This window comes from Vipera ursinii (genome assembly GCF_947247035.1).
Source record: "Vipera ursinii genome assembly, chromosome: 5".
NCBI lineage: Eukaryota > Metazoa > Chordata > Lepidosauria > Squamata > Viperidae > Vipera > Vipera ursinii.
In genome coordinates, this window is record NC_139518.1 from 2,893,082 (window position 1) to 2,910,466 (window position 17,385).

The 17,385-nt window shown below is 45.1% G+C and overlaps 1 protein-coding gene across 1 annotated transcript in view; it reads left to right on the plus strand.

The window, feature by feature from the left end:
* ARMC9 (armadillo repeat containing 9) overlaps window positions 1-17,385 on the plus strand; it is a 134,563-nt gene that overhangs the window by 94,614 nt on the left and 22,564 nt on the right. The window contains 4 exon segments of the mRNA XM_083364078.1: window positions 2,563-2,617; window positions 2,620-2,666; window positions 4,380-4,495; window positions 16,537-16,640. Coding sequence (XP_083220204.1) covers window positions 2,563-2,617; window positions 2,620-2,666; window positions 4,380-4,495; window positions 16,537-16,640 — 322 coding nt within the window.

The window sequence follows — 17,385 nt, forward strand, 5'->3', positions numbered from 1 at the left end:
TTCCTTTCTCCTTCCCTCTCTCCCTCCCACACTTCTTCCTTCCTTCCTTCCTTCCTTCCTTTTTCTTTTTTTCTTCCTTCCTTCCTTCCTTCCTTCCTTTCTTTCTTTCTTTCTTTCTTTCTTTCTTTCTTTCTTTCTTTCTTTCTCACCCTCCCTCCCTCCCGCACTTTCCTTACCTTCCTTCCTTCCTTTCTCCTTCCCTCTCTCCCTCCCACACTTCTTCCTTCCTTCCTTCCTTCCTTCCTTCCTTCCTTCCTTCCTTCCTCCTTTCTTTCTTTCTTTCTTTCTTTCTTTCTTTCTTTCTTTCTCCCTCTCTCTCCATCCCTCCTGCATTCACTCACTCCTTCCTTCCTCTTTCTTTCTTTCTTTCTTTCTTTCTTTCTTTCTTTCTTTCTTTCTTTCTTCTTCTCACCCTCCCTCCCTCCCGCACTTTCCTTACCTTCCTTCCTTCCTTCCTTTCTCCTTCCCTCTCTCCCTCCCACACTTCTTCCTTCCTTCCTTCCTTCCTTCCTTCCTTCCTTCCTTCCTTCCTTCCTTCCTTTCTTTTCTTTTTTTCTTTCTTTCTTTCTTTCTTTCTTTCTTTCTTTCTTTCTTCATTCCTTCCTTCCTTCCTTTCTTTCTTTCTTTCTTTCTTTCTTTCTTTCTTTCTTTCTTTCTTTCTTTCTTTCTCACCCTCCCTCCCTCCCGCACTTTCCTTACCTTCCTTCCTTCCTTTCTCCTTCCCTCTCTCCCTCCCACACTTCTTCCTTCCTTCCTTCCTTCCTTCCTTCCTTCCTTCCTTCCTTCCTTCCTTCCTTCTTTTTTCTTTCTTTCTTTCTTTCTTTCTTTCTTTCTTTCTTTCTTTCTTTCTTTCTTTCTTTCTTTCTTTCTTTCTTTCTTGTATTTATATACGTAGCTTGCCCATCTTTCAGCTAAATCTGAGCAGCTCCCAATCAAACTTTTTTAAACAATACCTTATAAAATTGTGGAGAAACAAATACACAGATAGTCCTTGACGTGCGACCACAGCTGAACCCAAACTTTCCACTTCCACTACATTGGACCCTTGATAAGAGTATTTTGCCCCATTTTCCGACTTTCCTCGCCACATTCCTTAAGTGAACCACTGCAGTTCTGAAATTAGCAACTCGGCTGCTAAGTGAATCTGGCTTCCCCACGAACTTGGCGTGTCAGAAGGTCGCCAAAGGGGATCACGTGATGCTGCAATTGTCGCTGATATGAGTCGGTTGCCAAGCATAAGAGTTCTGATCATGTGACCGTGGGGGTGCCGGAATGGACATAGATGTGAAAAACTGTCGCAAGTCACATTTTTCAGCAGCGTTGTAACTTCAAACGGTCCCAAAATGAACTGCCTGTGTTCTTGGCAAAGAGCATAAAAGCTCCAGTAATTGATATCATTTAACTGTTGTATTTGGGAACAGAGGTGGGGAACCGTGTTCCTTTTATGACTGGTGGACTTCAACTCCCAGAATTCCTCAGCCAGCATGGCTGGCTGAGGAATTCTGGGAGTTGAAGTCCACCAGTCACAAAAGGGCCATAGTCCCCCAGCCCGCTGGCTTGACTGAGAATTTGCTTGGCTGGTTTCTGTTCTCTGCACAACGCTCGACTTAAATTTGAATGGCAGATGCAAGTCCTTTCTTTTCTTTAGATAATGCGTTATAATAACCCTCAGCTGGAAATGGTATAAGGATGTTTTTATGTTTGTGTGTACACACACACACAGACACACACACTAAAGCAGGTGGGTTGTTTCCTGTTGGCATTTCGTCTGATTCAGTTCGAAGTCATCCAGGCTAAATCAAACTAAAAACTCTTCACCTTGTCTTAATTGACACACCGCACAATGACTGCGAGGGACCATGAAATATGAGGAGGAAATCCGTGTATGCTTAAGCTACCTTCAGCTCTTTGGAGATGGACGACCAAGTTTATGGCGAGAGCCAGTTTCGAGGTAGTTAGTAAGAAGCTGACCTAGAAATCGGGAGAAGGTGAATGTGGTTAGGGTTAGGGTTAGGGTTGTATAAAAAACAATCATGTGACTTTGGGCCAATCACTAGGAGACTGGGAGTTCTAGTTCCGCTTAGGCATCAAAGTCAGCTGGGAGACTTTGTGCCAATCACCAGGAGACTGGGAGTTCTAGTTCCGCTTAGGCATGACAGTCAGCTGGGTGACTTTGGGCCAATCACCAGGAGATGGTGAGTTCTAATCCCGTTTTAGGCATGAAAGCCAGTTGGGAGACTTTGGCCCAGTCACCAGGAGACAGTGAGTTCTAGTCCTGTCTTAGGCATGAAAGTCAGCTGGGAGACTGGCCCAGTCACCAGAAGATGGTGAGTTCTAGTCCTGCCTTGGGCATGAAAGCCAGTTGGATATCCTTGGCCAGTCATTGGCTCGACCCAACCTATCTGACAGGATTGTTTTTGTAGGGAAAAGAGGAGGAAGAAGAGGAGGAGGAAGGAGTATCGGTTATGTTTGCTGCCTTGAGTTATATATAAAGCAATAAAGTCAGGAACAAGTCTAATAAAGAAGTAAATAAGACCCTCTCTGGTGCTTGTTTCATAACAGGAGGACCACAACGGCATGGAGGCCGATCTGGACAAAGATGAAGTGTTAAAGCCCCAGCAGGCGAACTCTCGGGAGAAAAACTCCTGACCACCGAATATTTGGGAGTAAGTACAGCAGTCAACCAGGTTTTTGGATGGTATTGGAGTACGCGGGCAAGACTCCGCAGCCCATAAGGCTTCCCTTGCTATATTTTCAAAGCAGTGGGATGTGATTCTCTGAGCTATAAAAAGCTCCCTTTATCTGCCCTGATTACTCATCACTGTCAACGTCCAGCTCGTGATTCCAAATAAAACTCCAGGTTGGTTCCGTTTCCGAAAATCGGATGGTAACGTTGAAGCAAAACTAACTCTGAGGTTCCCACACCAATTCGTAGACTTAAAACAATTGCTTTCCCAGCCTAACCCCAACCTCTTACGTAATCCATATGAACAAGTCCACTTTGTTATGGGAACCGTCTGCTTCAAATCCACACCTGTTCTGGTGTCCTTGACAAGGCTTCAGGCTCCCACGGTCTGCTGCTGAATTGAAGAAGTTTCGTTTCTCCATCTACCCACTTGAAAGTAACACTTTCCCCACACCCCATGCCCCCTTAATCTGAAGGCAAGTAGTTGCCAAAGTTTCATCTTGACATTCACACATTCATAGACCTGGGCTTTCGCGAAACCCAGCGTGTGGAATGGGGGAAAGAGATGGTTGTGGCCCCAGAGCAGGGGTCTTGAAACTTGGCCCTCTTATGACTTGTGGACTTCAACTCCCAGAATTCCTCAGCCAGCGTGACTGGCTGAGGAATTCTGGGAGTTGAAGTCCACAAGTCATACGAGGGCCAAATTTCAAGACCCCTGCCCCACGGGTGTTACGTGTTTCATTTGATGCACAGCCCTCTGTGGCTAACCAGACTGGCTGATCACTCCTTTCTGCTTAAGGCCAAACTGTACTATCACAGTGACTTTTGGATGTATGGGGTACATTAGAAAGCTCCCCAGCTGCTCGGTGCTGAGGCCTTGGCAGTTTGAAGATGTGTGGACTTCAACTCCCAGAATTCCTCAGCCACCAAAGACCCAGTTCTTGCTGTCGTCATTTGCTCCTCCTCCTCCCTTCTAGCACTGATGATGTTACCTAGTTGGGCAATGAAATGTCTGCAAGAACACAACCAAGCTCAGAAAGCATTAAGGACCCTACAGTCCTCCTCCTCCTCCTCCTCCTCCTCCTCCTCCTCTTCCTCCTCCTCCTCCTCCTCCCTTTTAGCACTGATGATGTTACCTAGCTAGGTCATGAAATGGCTGCAAGAAAGCAACCAAGCCCAGAGAGTACCAAGGACCCCACAGTTCTCCTCCTCCTCCTCCTCCTCCTCCTCCTCCTCCTCCTCCCTTCTAGTACTGATGACGTTACCTAGCTAGGTCATGAAATGGCTGCAAGAAAACCACCCAGCTCAGAGGGCACCAAGGTCCACACATTCCTCCTCCTCCTCCTCCTCCTCCTCCTCCCCCCTTCTAGCACTGATATTGCTACCTAGTTGGGTCATGAAATGTCTGCAAGAAAACCCACCAAGCTCAGAGAGCACAAGGACCCCACAGTCCTCCTCTTCCTCCTCCCTTCTAGCATTGATGGTGTTACCTAGTTGGGTCATGAAATGGCTGCAAGAAAGCAACCAAGCCCAGAGGGCACCAAGGACCCCTCAGTTGTTACACTACTCCTCTTCCTCCTCCTCCCAGGTGGCCTTTGCATGACAGGCCAACTTTCTCCATTTTTTCATTGCTCTTGGACTTCTCCCTGCCAAATAACTTCTCTCTCTCTCTCTCTCTCTCCCCTCATCTCAGATCATGACCAACACCCCAAAAGCACGGAAGAAGAGCCTGCCCAGCACCCGTCACAGCGTGGATGAGCCTCTTCAGAGACCCGTCACCCCCGGCTATCACAGGGCACATTACCCAACGTAAGTCCGGGCAGACCCGCCAAAATCTGGAGATGGGATGCTTCCGATTCAGGCGAACGTAATTCAGAGAGGAAAAGATAAGTGATGAAATAAAGCAGATGACTCAGCGTTTATTGTGGGGTTTTTTTGTTTTTTTTTTAAAGAATGTTCCTTTAGAGGGGTCTTCAAACTTGGCCGTCTCATGACTTGTGGACTACAGTTCCCAGAATTCCTCAGCCAGGCATGCTGGCTGAGGAATTCTGGGAGCTGAAGTCCGCAAGTCATGAAGGGGCCATAGTTCCCTCAAGCTGGCTGAGGAATTCTGGGGGTTGAAGTCCCCAAGTCATGAAGAGGGCCATAGTTCCCTCAAGCTGGCTGAGGAATTCTGGGAGTTGAAGTCCACAAGTCATGAAGAGGGCCATAGTTCCCTCAAGCTGGCTGAGGAATTCTGGGAGTTGAAGTCCACAAGTCATGAAGGGGCCATAGTTCCCTCAAGCTGGCTGAGGAATTCTGGGGGTTGAAGTCCACAAGTCATGAAGAGGGCCATAGTTCCCTCAAGCTGGCTGAGGAATTCTGGGAGTTGAAGTCCACAAGTCATGAAGGGGCCATATTTCCCTCAAGCTGGCTGAGGAATTCTGGGAGTTAAAGTCCACAAGTCATGAAGGGGCCATAGTTCCCTCAAGCTGGCTGAGGAATTCTGGGAGTTAAAGTCCACAAGTCATGAAGAGGGCCATCGTTCCCTCAAGCTGGCTGAGGAATTCTGCGAGTTGAAGTCCACAAGTCATAAAAGGGCCAAGTTTGAAGACCCCTGCTTTAGAAAAATGGGTGCCAGAAAGAACAGGCTATCCTCGACTTAATGACCGCAATTGACTCCAGAATTTCTGTTGCCAAGCGAGACAATTTTTTAAAGTGAGTTGTGACCCATTTTACACCCTGTTCTTGCCACCGTCGTTAAGCAAATCACTGCATTTGTTAAGTTGGTCACACGGTGGTTAAGTGAATCTGGCTCCTCCCCCCATTGACTTTCCTTGTCAGAAGGCCGCAAAAAGGGGATTGGGTGATTTCCAGAACACTGCGACCGTCATAAATAAGAGTCAGTTGCCAAGCAAGCATCCAAATCTGAATCACGTGACCTTGGGGATGCTGCAACGATTGTTAATTGTGAAAGACGATCATAGAAAAAAAGTAACAAGCTATCCAATAAGATAGCTTTGTAGTCACCTTTTTCCTGTGAACAGTCGCAAATTAAGGGGGATATTAAATTTTGGCAGCGCAGCCTGCGGGGTGTATGTGTGAGGGGTGTCACATTACTCTGAACATAAGACTTTGGTTGTGGGTCCATTTTTGGCCGCGGGCTCTTTTGCTAGTTTCCCACCTCTGGGTGTGAGATCTTTTTCCCTTCGGTTTTGTACTGGAGGGAGCCGAACCGAACCGGCTAAATCGATCCCCAGCCAAAATAAACAAATTAAGAGAGCTTGAAAGCCAGAAGGAATTTAAAGATGGAGAGGCAATACACCTTACCCTGTTCCTTGACAGCTCAAGGGCTGACGGATGGGAGATCTCCAGCCAGAGATAGTCCACCTGCTTTTCAACCTTTAAAAACTGCTGCCAGTATTTTTATTTTATTTTTTACTTTTATTTACTTTTATGGCCGTGTGGTTGTCGTTTTGAAGAAACCAGCCTGTTTCTAAGGCTTTCTAAGGCCTCCTTACATGGTCTGTTATTTTTATATTTAAGGAGCCTCTCTGCCGGGATAGGTTGAAAAGGTAAGCAGGTATTAGGAAGGCTCTGTTTTGTGGACGCGCCTTGCAGCTTTTGTCTTGAGGTCCCGTTTACAGGATCCGTAGAACTGCATGGAACGAGGAGCAGCGTTAAAATACTGGCCTGGAAACGAGGAGATGGGGAGTTCTAGTCCCGCCTTAGGTGTAAAAGCCAGCTGGGTGACTTTGGACCAGTTATCAGGAAAGTGGGAGTTTTAGACCCACTTTCACCATGAAAGCCAACTGCCTGACTTTGGACCAATCACCAGGAGACTGGGAGCTCTAGTCCTGCTTAGGCCTGAAAAACAACCGTGTGACTTTGGGCCAATCACCAGGAGACTGGGAGTTTTAGTCCTGCCGTAGGCATGAAAACCAACCATGTGACTTTGGGCCAATCACCAGGAGACTGGGAGTTCTAGTCCTGCCTTAGGCATGAAAACCAACCATGTGACTTTGGGCCAATTACCAGGAGACTGGGAGTTCTAGTCTTTATCTTAGGTATAAAAAACAACCTTGTGCCTTTGGGCCAATTATCAGGAGACTGGGAGTTCTAGTCTTTATCTTAGGTATGAAAACTGGTTGGGTGACTATGGGCCAGTCACCAAGGATTGGGAGTTCTAGTCCTGCCTTAGGCATGAAAAACAACCATGTGACATTGGCCCCATTCACCAGGGGCTTGGGAGTTCTAGTCTTTACCTTAGGTATGAAAACTGGCTGGGTGATTTTGGGCCAATCACCAGGAGACTGGGAGTTCTTGTCCCCGCTTAAGGTATGAAAGCCGGCTGGGTGACTATGGGTCAGTCACCAGGAGACCATGAGTTCTAGTTCTGCCTTAGGCATGAAAGCCAACTGCGTAGCTCTGGGCCAGTTCCTCTCCATTCCACCTCACAGGATTGTTGTTTTGGGGAAAATAGGAGCAAGGAAGGAAAATTAGGTATGTTTGTAAGCCAGAGTTAGTTATAGAAATAATGAAGGTGAGAAATAGATAAATAATACTATAAATAAATCAACAGGAGTTGATGAGTTCTTGTCTCATGGTTGGTGTGAAAACCGGCTGGGGAATTTGGGGCCTATCGCTAGGAATCTGGGAATTTCTTCACCCCAACTATAGAGGGGAAAAAAATAATAATAATAAAATGGAAGGCACTTTGCATTTGCTAGCTCAGACAAAAGAAAATATGCGTTGATGGAAACTGTGTCTAATATTCTAAACATGGAAAAAGCAATTTATTTATTCAATCTTGCTTTCAGAAAAAAAATCATTCATAAATTTCCTTTCAAAGAACCCACCCAAACAAATGCACATACATTTAGGCAGGAAAAATCAAATGCACAGGTATAGTATAGGTGGTACCTTGCTCAATAGTAGTAACTGTGAGAGGGATCTCGGAGTCTTAGTAGACAATCACTTCAATATGAGCCAGCCGTGTGCTGCAGCTGCCAAAAAAGCCAACACAGTGCTAGGCTGCATTAACAGAGGGATAGAATCAAGATCAAGTGAAGTACTAATACCACTTTACAATGCTTTGGAAAGGCCACACCTGGAATACTGCATCCAGTTTTGGTCACCACGATGTAAAAAAGATGTCGAGACTCTAGAAAGGGTACAGAGAAGAGCAACCAAGATGATTAGGGGGCTGGAGGCTAAAACATATAGGGAACGGTTGCTGGAATTGGGTATGTGTAGTCTAATGAAGAGAAGGGTGAGGGGTGACATGATAGCAGTGTTCCACTATCTCAGGGGCTGCCCCAAAGAAGAGGGAGTCAAGCTATTCTCCAAAGCCCCTGAAGGCAGGACAAGAAGCAACGGATGGAAACTAGTCAAGGAGAGAAGCAACCTAGAACTAAGAAGAAACTTCCTGACAGTTAGAACAATTAACCAGTGGAACAACCTGCCTCCAGAAGTGGTGAATGCTCCAACACTGGAGGTTTTTAAGAAGAGACTGGACAGCCATTTGCCTGAAATGGTATAAGGTTTCCTGCATGAGCAGGGGGTTGGACTAGATGACCTCCAAGGTCCCTTCCAACTTTTTTTTATTATTATTATTATTATTATTATTATTATTATTATTATTATTATTATTATTATTATTATTATTATTATCATTATTATCTGGAAGGCAACAATTTCAACCTTTAAATTAAAACCAATGGTTGAACAGCATTTAGGTAATCCAGGGGAGCGACTGAAAATAGAATCCTAAATTACCAAGCGCGTCCAGAGAAAAAAAAAAGATGAGATTCAACTTTTCTATAAGCTTCCTAGGAAGATGTACCCTTAAAGGAAGGCTCACATTTTAGCGTTCTCGGTTTTCCCAAAAGATGCATTTTTCTTTTTTCTTCTCTTTTCTTTTTTTTTTTGGTAGGGTGGGGGGTGGGGGCGGGAAGAGCTGAGGTCCACTTCATAAACGAAAAGAACATTTGGAACACGGCTGGCTTTCCTGACCTAGTGGCATTTTCCAAGCCAAGGGAAATTGCAATTTCCTTTTCAGCTGGATTTGCAAACATCCCTCGCCCTGAGCTAGAGATGGTCTCGCTTTTAAATTGCATGCGTTTGCTTTATTTCTTCCTCCCATTTCCAGAGTGTCAACTGGGAACCAGAAGGATATGTTTGCAGAGGCTCATTTCATATCTCCAGAGGCGCCCCCCCCCCACTCTAGAGAAGCCTTGGGACTTTTGTAGAATTTGCATTGTGGGTGTGTACAGATTGGTTAATACAGCGTAATACCCACAGCTTAATATCTACGCCAGCTTAATAGCTAAGACAGCTTAATAGCCTACGCCAGTGTTCCTCAACTTTACCAGCTTTAAGATTTATTTATTTATTTAATTGGATTTGTATACCGCCCTTTCCCGAAGGACTCAGGGCGGTTTACAGGGAATTAAAACAAGAAATACAAAAATGAAAAAACAATTAAAAACATTATAACAGTCCCTGAAAGAGTAAAAACCTCAATTAAAATTAAAATTAAAATTAAAATTCTCAGCCTGGACCAGAGAGCTCTAAGAGCCAGGTCTTCAGGTCCCGGCGGAGGTCAGGAGCAGTCCTCAGCTCCACGGGCAGCTGGTTCCAGAGGGCAGGCGCACCCACTGAGAAGGCCCTCCCCCTGGGCGTTACCCGCCAGCAAGATGAGTGGACTTCTCGCCCAGCCCGGTTGCAAACAGGCCATGGACCTGTAGTGAGTTGCAGCCCAAAGGTTGAGGACCCCTCTCCTCCTGGACCATCACTTAAGTGTGATCCAGCATTGTGCTGTAGCTGCCAAAAAAAAAAAAGCCAATTCAATCCTAGGCCGGAATAGGACAACTCACCACGGGACAATTCCATAATTCCAAATAATAATAATAACAATAAGAAGAAGAAGAAGAAGAAGAAGAAGAAGAAGAAGAAGAAGAAGAAGAAGAAGAAGAAGAAGAAGAAGAAGAAGAAGAAGAAGAAGAAGAAGAAGAAGAAGAAGAAGAAGAAGAAGAAGAAGAAGAAAGAAGAAAGAAGAAAGAAGAAAGAAGAAAGAAGAAGAAGTTGGAAGGGACCTTGGAGGTCATCTAGTCCAACCCCCTGCTCAGGCAGGAAACCCTATACCATTCTTTAAAAGATTCTTTAAAAGAATTTTTTTTAAAAAAAATCGTTTGAAATGTTGTCATTCACCTTTCATTTTCTCCCTCGCCTTTCCTTTTTTGGCATCCTTTCTTGAAATGATTCTGTTCCCCCCGTTTCGTCAACGCAGGCAGTCCTCGGCGTACGGCCACAGCCAAGCCCAAAAATTTAGGTTGCTAAGTGAGAAAGGTGTTAAGTAGGTTTTGCCCCGTTTCACGACTTTCCTTGCTGTCGTGGTTAAGTGAATCGCCGCACTTGTTAAATTAGTCACACGGTTCTTAAGTGAATCTGGATTCCCTCCCCCCCATTGGCTTTGCTCGCCAGAAGGTCGCAAAAATGGGGAACGCGTGACCCTGGGATATGGCAACCGTCATGAATGTGAATCGGTCGTCAAGCATCCAAATGTAAATCATGTGACCCTGGGCGTCAGTGTGAAAAATGGTCATAAGTCCCTTTTTTCAGTGCTGTTGTAACTTTGAACGGTAAGTCGAGGACTACTACTATTAGTGTAACCCTTGTTGGCCGCAGCGAGTGGGATGTTGCAAGTTGGCCTAGACGCGTTCTGGGCTTCATCAAAAGAGGGATAGCATCAAGATCACTAGAAGTGGTCGTTCTGTGGTCATAAACCATATACTGTAAGGAACGGTTGCTGGAATTGGGGATGTCCAGTCTGATGAAGAGAAGGACGAGGGGGGAGATGATAGCAGTCTTCCAATATCTCAGGGGTTGCCCCAAAGAAGAGGGAGTCAAGCTCTTCTCCAAAGCACCCGAAAGCAGGAGAAGAAGCAACGGATGGAAACTCATCAAGGAGAGAAGCAACCTAAAACTAAGAAATTTCCTGACAGAACAATTAACCAGTGGAACAACCTGCCTCCAGAAGCTGTGGGTGCTGCAACACTGGAAGTTTTTAAGAAGACAGCCATTTGTCTGAAATGCTATAGGGCAAGGGTCTTCAAACTTGGCCCTTTTATGACTTGTGGACTTCAACTCCCAGAATTCCTCAGCCAGCGTGCCTGTCTCAGGAATTCTGGGAGCTGTCCACAAGTCATAAAAGGTCCAAGTTTGAAGACCCCTGGTATAGGGTTTCCTGCCTGAGCAGGGGGTTGGACTAGATGACCTTCAAAGTCCCTTCCAACGTCATCATCATCATCATCATCAAACTTTTATTCATAAAACATGAAACTCAGTCAACTGAACACTCAAATTGACTGGCACCAATGGATGCTGGGTTGACACGGGTTGCTGCCAGCATCCTAGGTATCAACCAGGTGGTATTATTATTATTATTATTATTTTATTATTTTATTATTATTATAAAAACTTTTATTCATAAAACATGAAACTCAGTCAACTGAACACTCAAATTGACTGGCACTAATGGTTTACACAGGTTGCTGCCAGCATCCTAGGTATCAACCAGGTATCTCCTTAAAATGTAAGACGTTCCAAGTAGCGCAGTTTTTTGTAGCTTTGCTGCAGTTATTGCAGGAAGCTGCAATTTCTTGATGTATTTTGTAAAGTTTTTGGACATAGCTCCCAGTGCCCCGATGACAATGGGTATCACTGTTACATGTTTCTATTATTATTATTATTATTATTATTATTATTATTATTATTATTATTATTATTATTATTATTATTATTATTGATTTATACTACACTGATCAGACCACACTTGGAAGATAGCATCCAGTTCTGGTCACTACATTAAAAAAAAGATAAGGGCGAAGGTTCGTTCTACGAGCTTGTGCGGTTGGTTTCCGAACGTTGCGTTACCAGGCTTAGTAATATCTCCAGCGGAGTGTTCTTCTGTTTGTTAGGGCTTCAGGTGTGGGTGTGTCAGGTGAGGGTCTTGTGATGGGTCAGGTGTGAGTCATCAGTGAGAGGCTCGTGATGGGCCTTGTGATGGGGAGGTTACGTTAGGTCAGAGTAATTGGGAGGTGAAGTGCTGGTGGGAGTGGGGGATTGCGTGGGATGGCTAAGGGTTGGTGCTGTCTCCGGTTGGCAGTGCGGTGGATTTGGATCCTGAGGGGTTCATAGGCTGGTTGTGGGTCGATGTGTCTGTGGATGGAATGGCTTGTGGAGGGCCAGGCTTCCATGAACTCACCCTACACCCGGGCTACAGATATTCTCCACTATCAAAAAAGATGCTGAGACCCTAGAATGAGGGCAGGGAAGAGCAACCAAAATGATCAGGGGTCCGGAGGATAAAGTGTACGACGAACGATTGAGGGAACTAGGTATGTCTAGTCTTAACAAAGAGAAAGCTTGGGGTGACATGACAGCAGTCTTTCAATATTTGAGGGCAGGACAAGAAGCAACGGAGGGAAACTCATCAAGGCGAGAAGCAACCTAGAACTGAGGAGGAATTTCCCGACAGTGAGGACAATTAATCCGTGGAACAGAAGTTTCTACCAGAAGTTGTGGGTGCTCCATCACTGGAGGTTTTTAATGAATCATCAACCAGCATCAAATTCCCGGGTGTGCAGCTTAACGAGTAGGCTGGCTTGCTCGCTCAAGAGCAAGACACATGTGAAGCGGGCCCAGCAGCGCCTGCACTTTCTGTGTCGCATGAGAAAAGCGCATCTTCCTTCCCCCATCCTGACCACTTTCTACAGGGGGACGATTGAGAGCATCCTGTCATACGGCATCACAGTCTGGTTTGGAAGCATCCCTGCTTCGAACAGGAAGGCGGTGCAGAGAGTGGTGAGGACAGCAGAAAAGATTATTGGCAGTTCAGAGAGTGGTGAGGACAGCAGAAATGGTTATTGGCAGTTCCCTCCCTCCCATCCAGGTCATGGCACAGAAGCGTTGCTTGAGCAGGGTCCGTAAGATTATCTGGGACGCCACACATCCTCTTCACGGCCTGTTTTCCTCGTTATCTTCTGGGACGAGGGGGCTTCGTGGTATCCATAGCAGAACATCCAGATTCAGCCACAGTTTCATTCCGTACAGCATTAACTTTGTGAACTCTCAAGCTTCCTCCTTCCGTTACATATTCAAGATGGACAGCATTTAATATTTTATTTGTATGTGTAGGGGTGTGAGTCCATACATATGTCGCATGTAGTATGGTTAGGTGTGTGTCATGTATGTGTTTCACTTTGAGAGCAGGCAACTAAATTTCATTTTTGATGTGCCCACAGTAAAAACAAAAAAAAGGACAATAAAGCTTATCTTATCTTATGGAGGTCTTTAATGAAGCGATTGGACGACCCTTCGTCTGAAACGTTACAGGATCTCCTGCCTGAGCAGGGGGAGATGGACTAGAAGACCTCCAAAGTCCCTTCCAACTCTGTCATTCTGCTATTCCTCATGGAGGGCCTTTGGAGCAGGCACCTCATTCGAATCCTGGTCAAAGAGAAGCACTGAGGCCCTTTCTCTACTTGTCAGTTCTTTGAAGAGTTGTTAACACACGCACACACACACACACACACACACCATCCTAGATCATCCCAGGATTATGAACTAAAAGCTTGCTTCATTGTGCTTGTGTTTACAAAATGGTGCTCAGGCAGTTGACACCCTAGCAGCTGCCTTACGCTAAGTGAAGCTTGGTTAATCTGTATTTGCTTTGGTTTGGATTTGGTGGTGCACACCCAACGACTTTGATTTTTGCATTGTTCGTGGAATTAGGCGCACCCGGGGAAACGAATTCGTTCAGGGGCGACGTTAAGCCTGTTTTGGTGAAACTCAGTGTAGAAAGTCCCTGATCCCCTGTGGCAAGAAGGGTGAAGAGGAAGAATGTCTAAGAATAATTATTTTATTTTATTTATTATTAATTTAATTTTTATACCACCCTTCTCCCGAAGGACTCAGGGCAATAAAATGCAATAAAAATACAATATACAAAAATTAAAATGAGAATTAAATAGAATAGCCCAATTGCAGTAAAAAGTTAATTACAATTACAATTAAAATACCCCAAACCCATCAGACCAGGCAGGCTTGTTCAAATAGGTGAGTTTTCAGGTCACGGCGGAAAGAGCGAAGGTCAGGAGCCATCCGGAGCTCAACCGGTAAATGATTCCAAAGGTCTGGCGCGCCCATAATTTTCTATAAGATGGGAAATATGAAAATACTAAGCGGGTCAGTATAAGGGATGCTTTTAGTTACCTAAACATAATTAATTATGAGAAACATGATCGTTGATAAAGTTATTTTGAATATCGATGGGAAATTAAAATTGGGGGGGAAGAGAGGGGAAAAACAGGATATGTATCTAATAAGGGAACTCTGATTGCAAATACATTTGAGATATGTCTTGACTAGAGAGGATACTATAAACTGATATTATTGACACTATGCTTAACATTAGAAACGTGTGATGAAGATGTCTATATTTAACTGTATAGGTCAGGGGTAAGCAACCTTGGTTCTTTTATGACTCGTGGACTTCAAATCCCAGAATTCCTGAGCCAGCATGGGGGAACTATGGCCCCTTCATGACTTGCGGACTTCAACTCCCAGAATTCCTGAGCCAACATGGGGGAACTATGGCCCCTTCATGACTTGTGGACTTCAAATCCCAGAATTCCTGAGCCAGCCTGGCTCAGCTTGGAAACCTCTCCCTTTCCCCTCAGCATGGCTGGCTCAGGAATTCTGGGAGTTGAAGTCCACAAGTCATTAAGCGGCCTAAGGCCTAGGCCAGGGGTAGGCAACCTTGGCTCTTTTATGACTCGTGGACTTCAACTCCCAGAATTCCTCAGCCAGCATGGGGGAACTATGGCCCCTTCATGACTTGCGTACTTCAATTCCCAGAATTCCTCAGCCAGCGTGGGGGAACTATGGCCCCTTCATGACTCATGGAATACAACTCCCAGAATTCCTGAGCCAGCATGGAGGAACTATGGCCCCCTCATGACTCGTGGACTTCAACTCCCAGAATTCCTGAGCCAGCATGGCTCAGCTTGGAAACCTCTCCCTTTCCCCTCAAGTATGGCTGGCTCAGGAATTCTGGGAGTTGAAGTCCACGAGTCATAAAAGAGCCAAGGTGGCCTACCCCTGTTATAGATATTAATAGCAGTAAGAATTATACTTGCATGGTGGGGGAAAATGATTATTATTGGGAAAAAGAGAGGAGCAGAGAAATAATGGATGGTGTAGTATTGGATATTTTGAGTGAAAGTTAATATATACCACAGAATGATAAAGGAACCCAGACAACCGAGTTGTTTATTAAGTACTTATGATTGTAAAACTTGAAATTAATAGAATATTTACAAAAAAAGAGAGAAAGGTCTAAGGGCCAAGTGAACGCTCCTGCCAGCTGGGAGACAGCAGGCAGAAATCAGGCGGGTTGTTTCCAGATCCATCCGACATCATTTATTGGTTGGTTGGTTGGTTCTACGCTTGTTTGCTTTCTTATCCCATCTTTACTGTTTGTGTTAATAACCCAAGGTGGCAAACATCCATAATGCTCCTTCCTCTGCCTGTTTTCCTCACAAAAACAACAACCCTGTGAGGTGGGTTTGGGCTGAGAGAGAGGGACTGGCCCAAAGACACGCACTTGGTTGTCATGCCTAAGGCAGGACTAGAACTCACTGTCTCCTGGCGATTGGCCCAAAGGCACTCAACCATCCTTCATGCCTGAGGCGGGACTAAGACTCATCATCTCTCGGTGATTGGCTCAGAGTCACCCAACCATCCATTGTGCCTGAGGCAGGCCTAGAACTCACCGTCTCCTGGTGATTGGCTCAAAGTCAACCAGCTGGATTCCATGCCCAAGGCGGGACTAGAATTCACTGTCTCCTGGTGATTGGCTCAAAGTCAACCAGCTGGATTCCATGCCTAAGGCGGGAGTAGAATTCACTGTCTCCTGGTGATTGGCCCAAAGTCATCCAGCTCGCTTCCATGCCTAAGGTGGAACTAGAATTCACTGTCCAAAGTCATCCAGCTTGCTTCCATGCCTAAGGCGGGACTAGAATTCACTGTCTCCTGCTGATTGGCCCAAAGTCACCCAGCTGGCTTCCATGCCTAAGGCGGGACTAGAATTCACTGTCTCCTGCTGATTGGCCCAAAGTCATCCAGCTCGCTTCCATGCCTAAGGTGGAACTAGAACTCACTGTCTCCTGCTGATTGGCCCAAAGTCACCCAGCCAGCTTTCATGCTCAACTAGTTTCCAAACTTAAGGTGGAACTGGAATTTACCGTCTCCTGGTGATTGGCCCAGTCACCAAGCCGGCTTCCATGCCTAAGGCGGGACTAGAATTCACTGTCTCTTGGTAATTGGCCCAAAGTCACCCAGTTGACTTCCATTGCTAAGGTGGAACTAGAATTCACCATTTCCTGCTGATTGGCCCAAGGTCACCTTTCATGCTCACCTAGTTTCCAGACCTAAGGCAGAACTAGAACTCACCGTCTTCTGGCGATTGGCCCAAAGTCATCCAGCCGGCTTCCATGCCTAAAGCGGGACTAGAACTCACCGTCTCCTGGTCTCTGTAGGCAGCCCCTGAACCCCTGCAAACAAACTGGCTTTCCTCTATTCCCATCATCCTCAGCCATCACGTTCAGGGAGATCCATGTAATTTTTGGTTCCCCTTCTGGAAGGAAAGGCAAAACCGGCAGAGAACAAGACCATCGTGATGCTGGCACGAATCCGTAATTCAAAACCGTCCTCTTCTCAATTACAGGAAAGATAAGGTAAGATAAGAAGGTAAGAATCCACCTAGTGATAACAGTTAAATGGCTCTGCCATCTTATTTGCTCCAGGTTGGAAGATGATGCCGCTTCTTGCAGCGGCCGAGAGACCTGGGCTCCGCGGTGCTCAAATTCCCGTCCTCCAACACGCAGCGGGAAGAGGCCCAGCCTTTCGTGTAAGTCTTGAGTTCGAGACTAAATCCCCAAAGTGCCAGCTTTGTCTTGCTCGTTCCGGGAAGCCCCGTTTTGAAGCGTAGATCGAACCTGGATTTTAAAATGTGCTCCGGTGGCAATCTTTTACGGTACAGGCGATCCTCGACTTACGGCGGAGCCCCAAATTCCCGTTGCCAAGCGAGATGGTTGTTAAACGAGCTTTGCCCCATTTTACGGGCAAATTATTTTGTTTTTTTATTTATTTTATTTTATTTTATTATTTTATTTTATTTTATTCTATTTTATTTTATTTTATTATTTTATTTTATTTATTTTATTATTTTATTTTATTTTATTTTATTATTTTATTTTATTTTATCTTATTATTTTATTTTCTAAATGTATATAAGGGACTGTGTCACAAAAAAGTGACTCTGGGCAGCTTCTGAGCAAAACAACAAAACCCACCCACGTTAGAAAAACATTACACATCATTAAAGAAGAGAAATAAAAGCAGAAAGGAATAAAAAAGGTAAAACAATCCTAAAGTAGCAAGAGGATAGCTTTTTTTTTTTTAAATGGGAACCTGCCCAAAGTCAAGTGATTGAAATGGGCGGCTATAGAAATTGAATGAATGAATGAATGAATGAATGAATGAATGAATGAATGAATGAATGAAGAGAGCCTAATGCAGCCACTTTCCCGGTTCACCTTAGATCTCGGAGTTGATGAAAGAAACATTTTTCCAAGTTTTCTGCAAGGCTAACA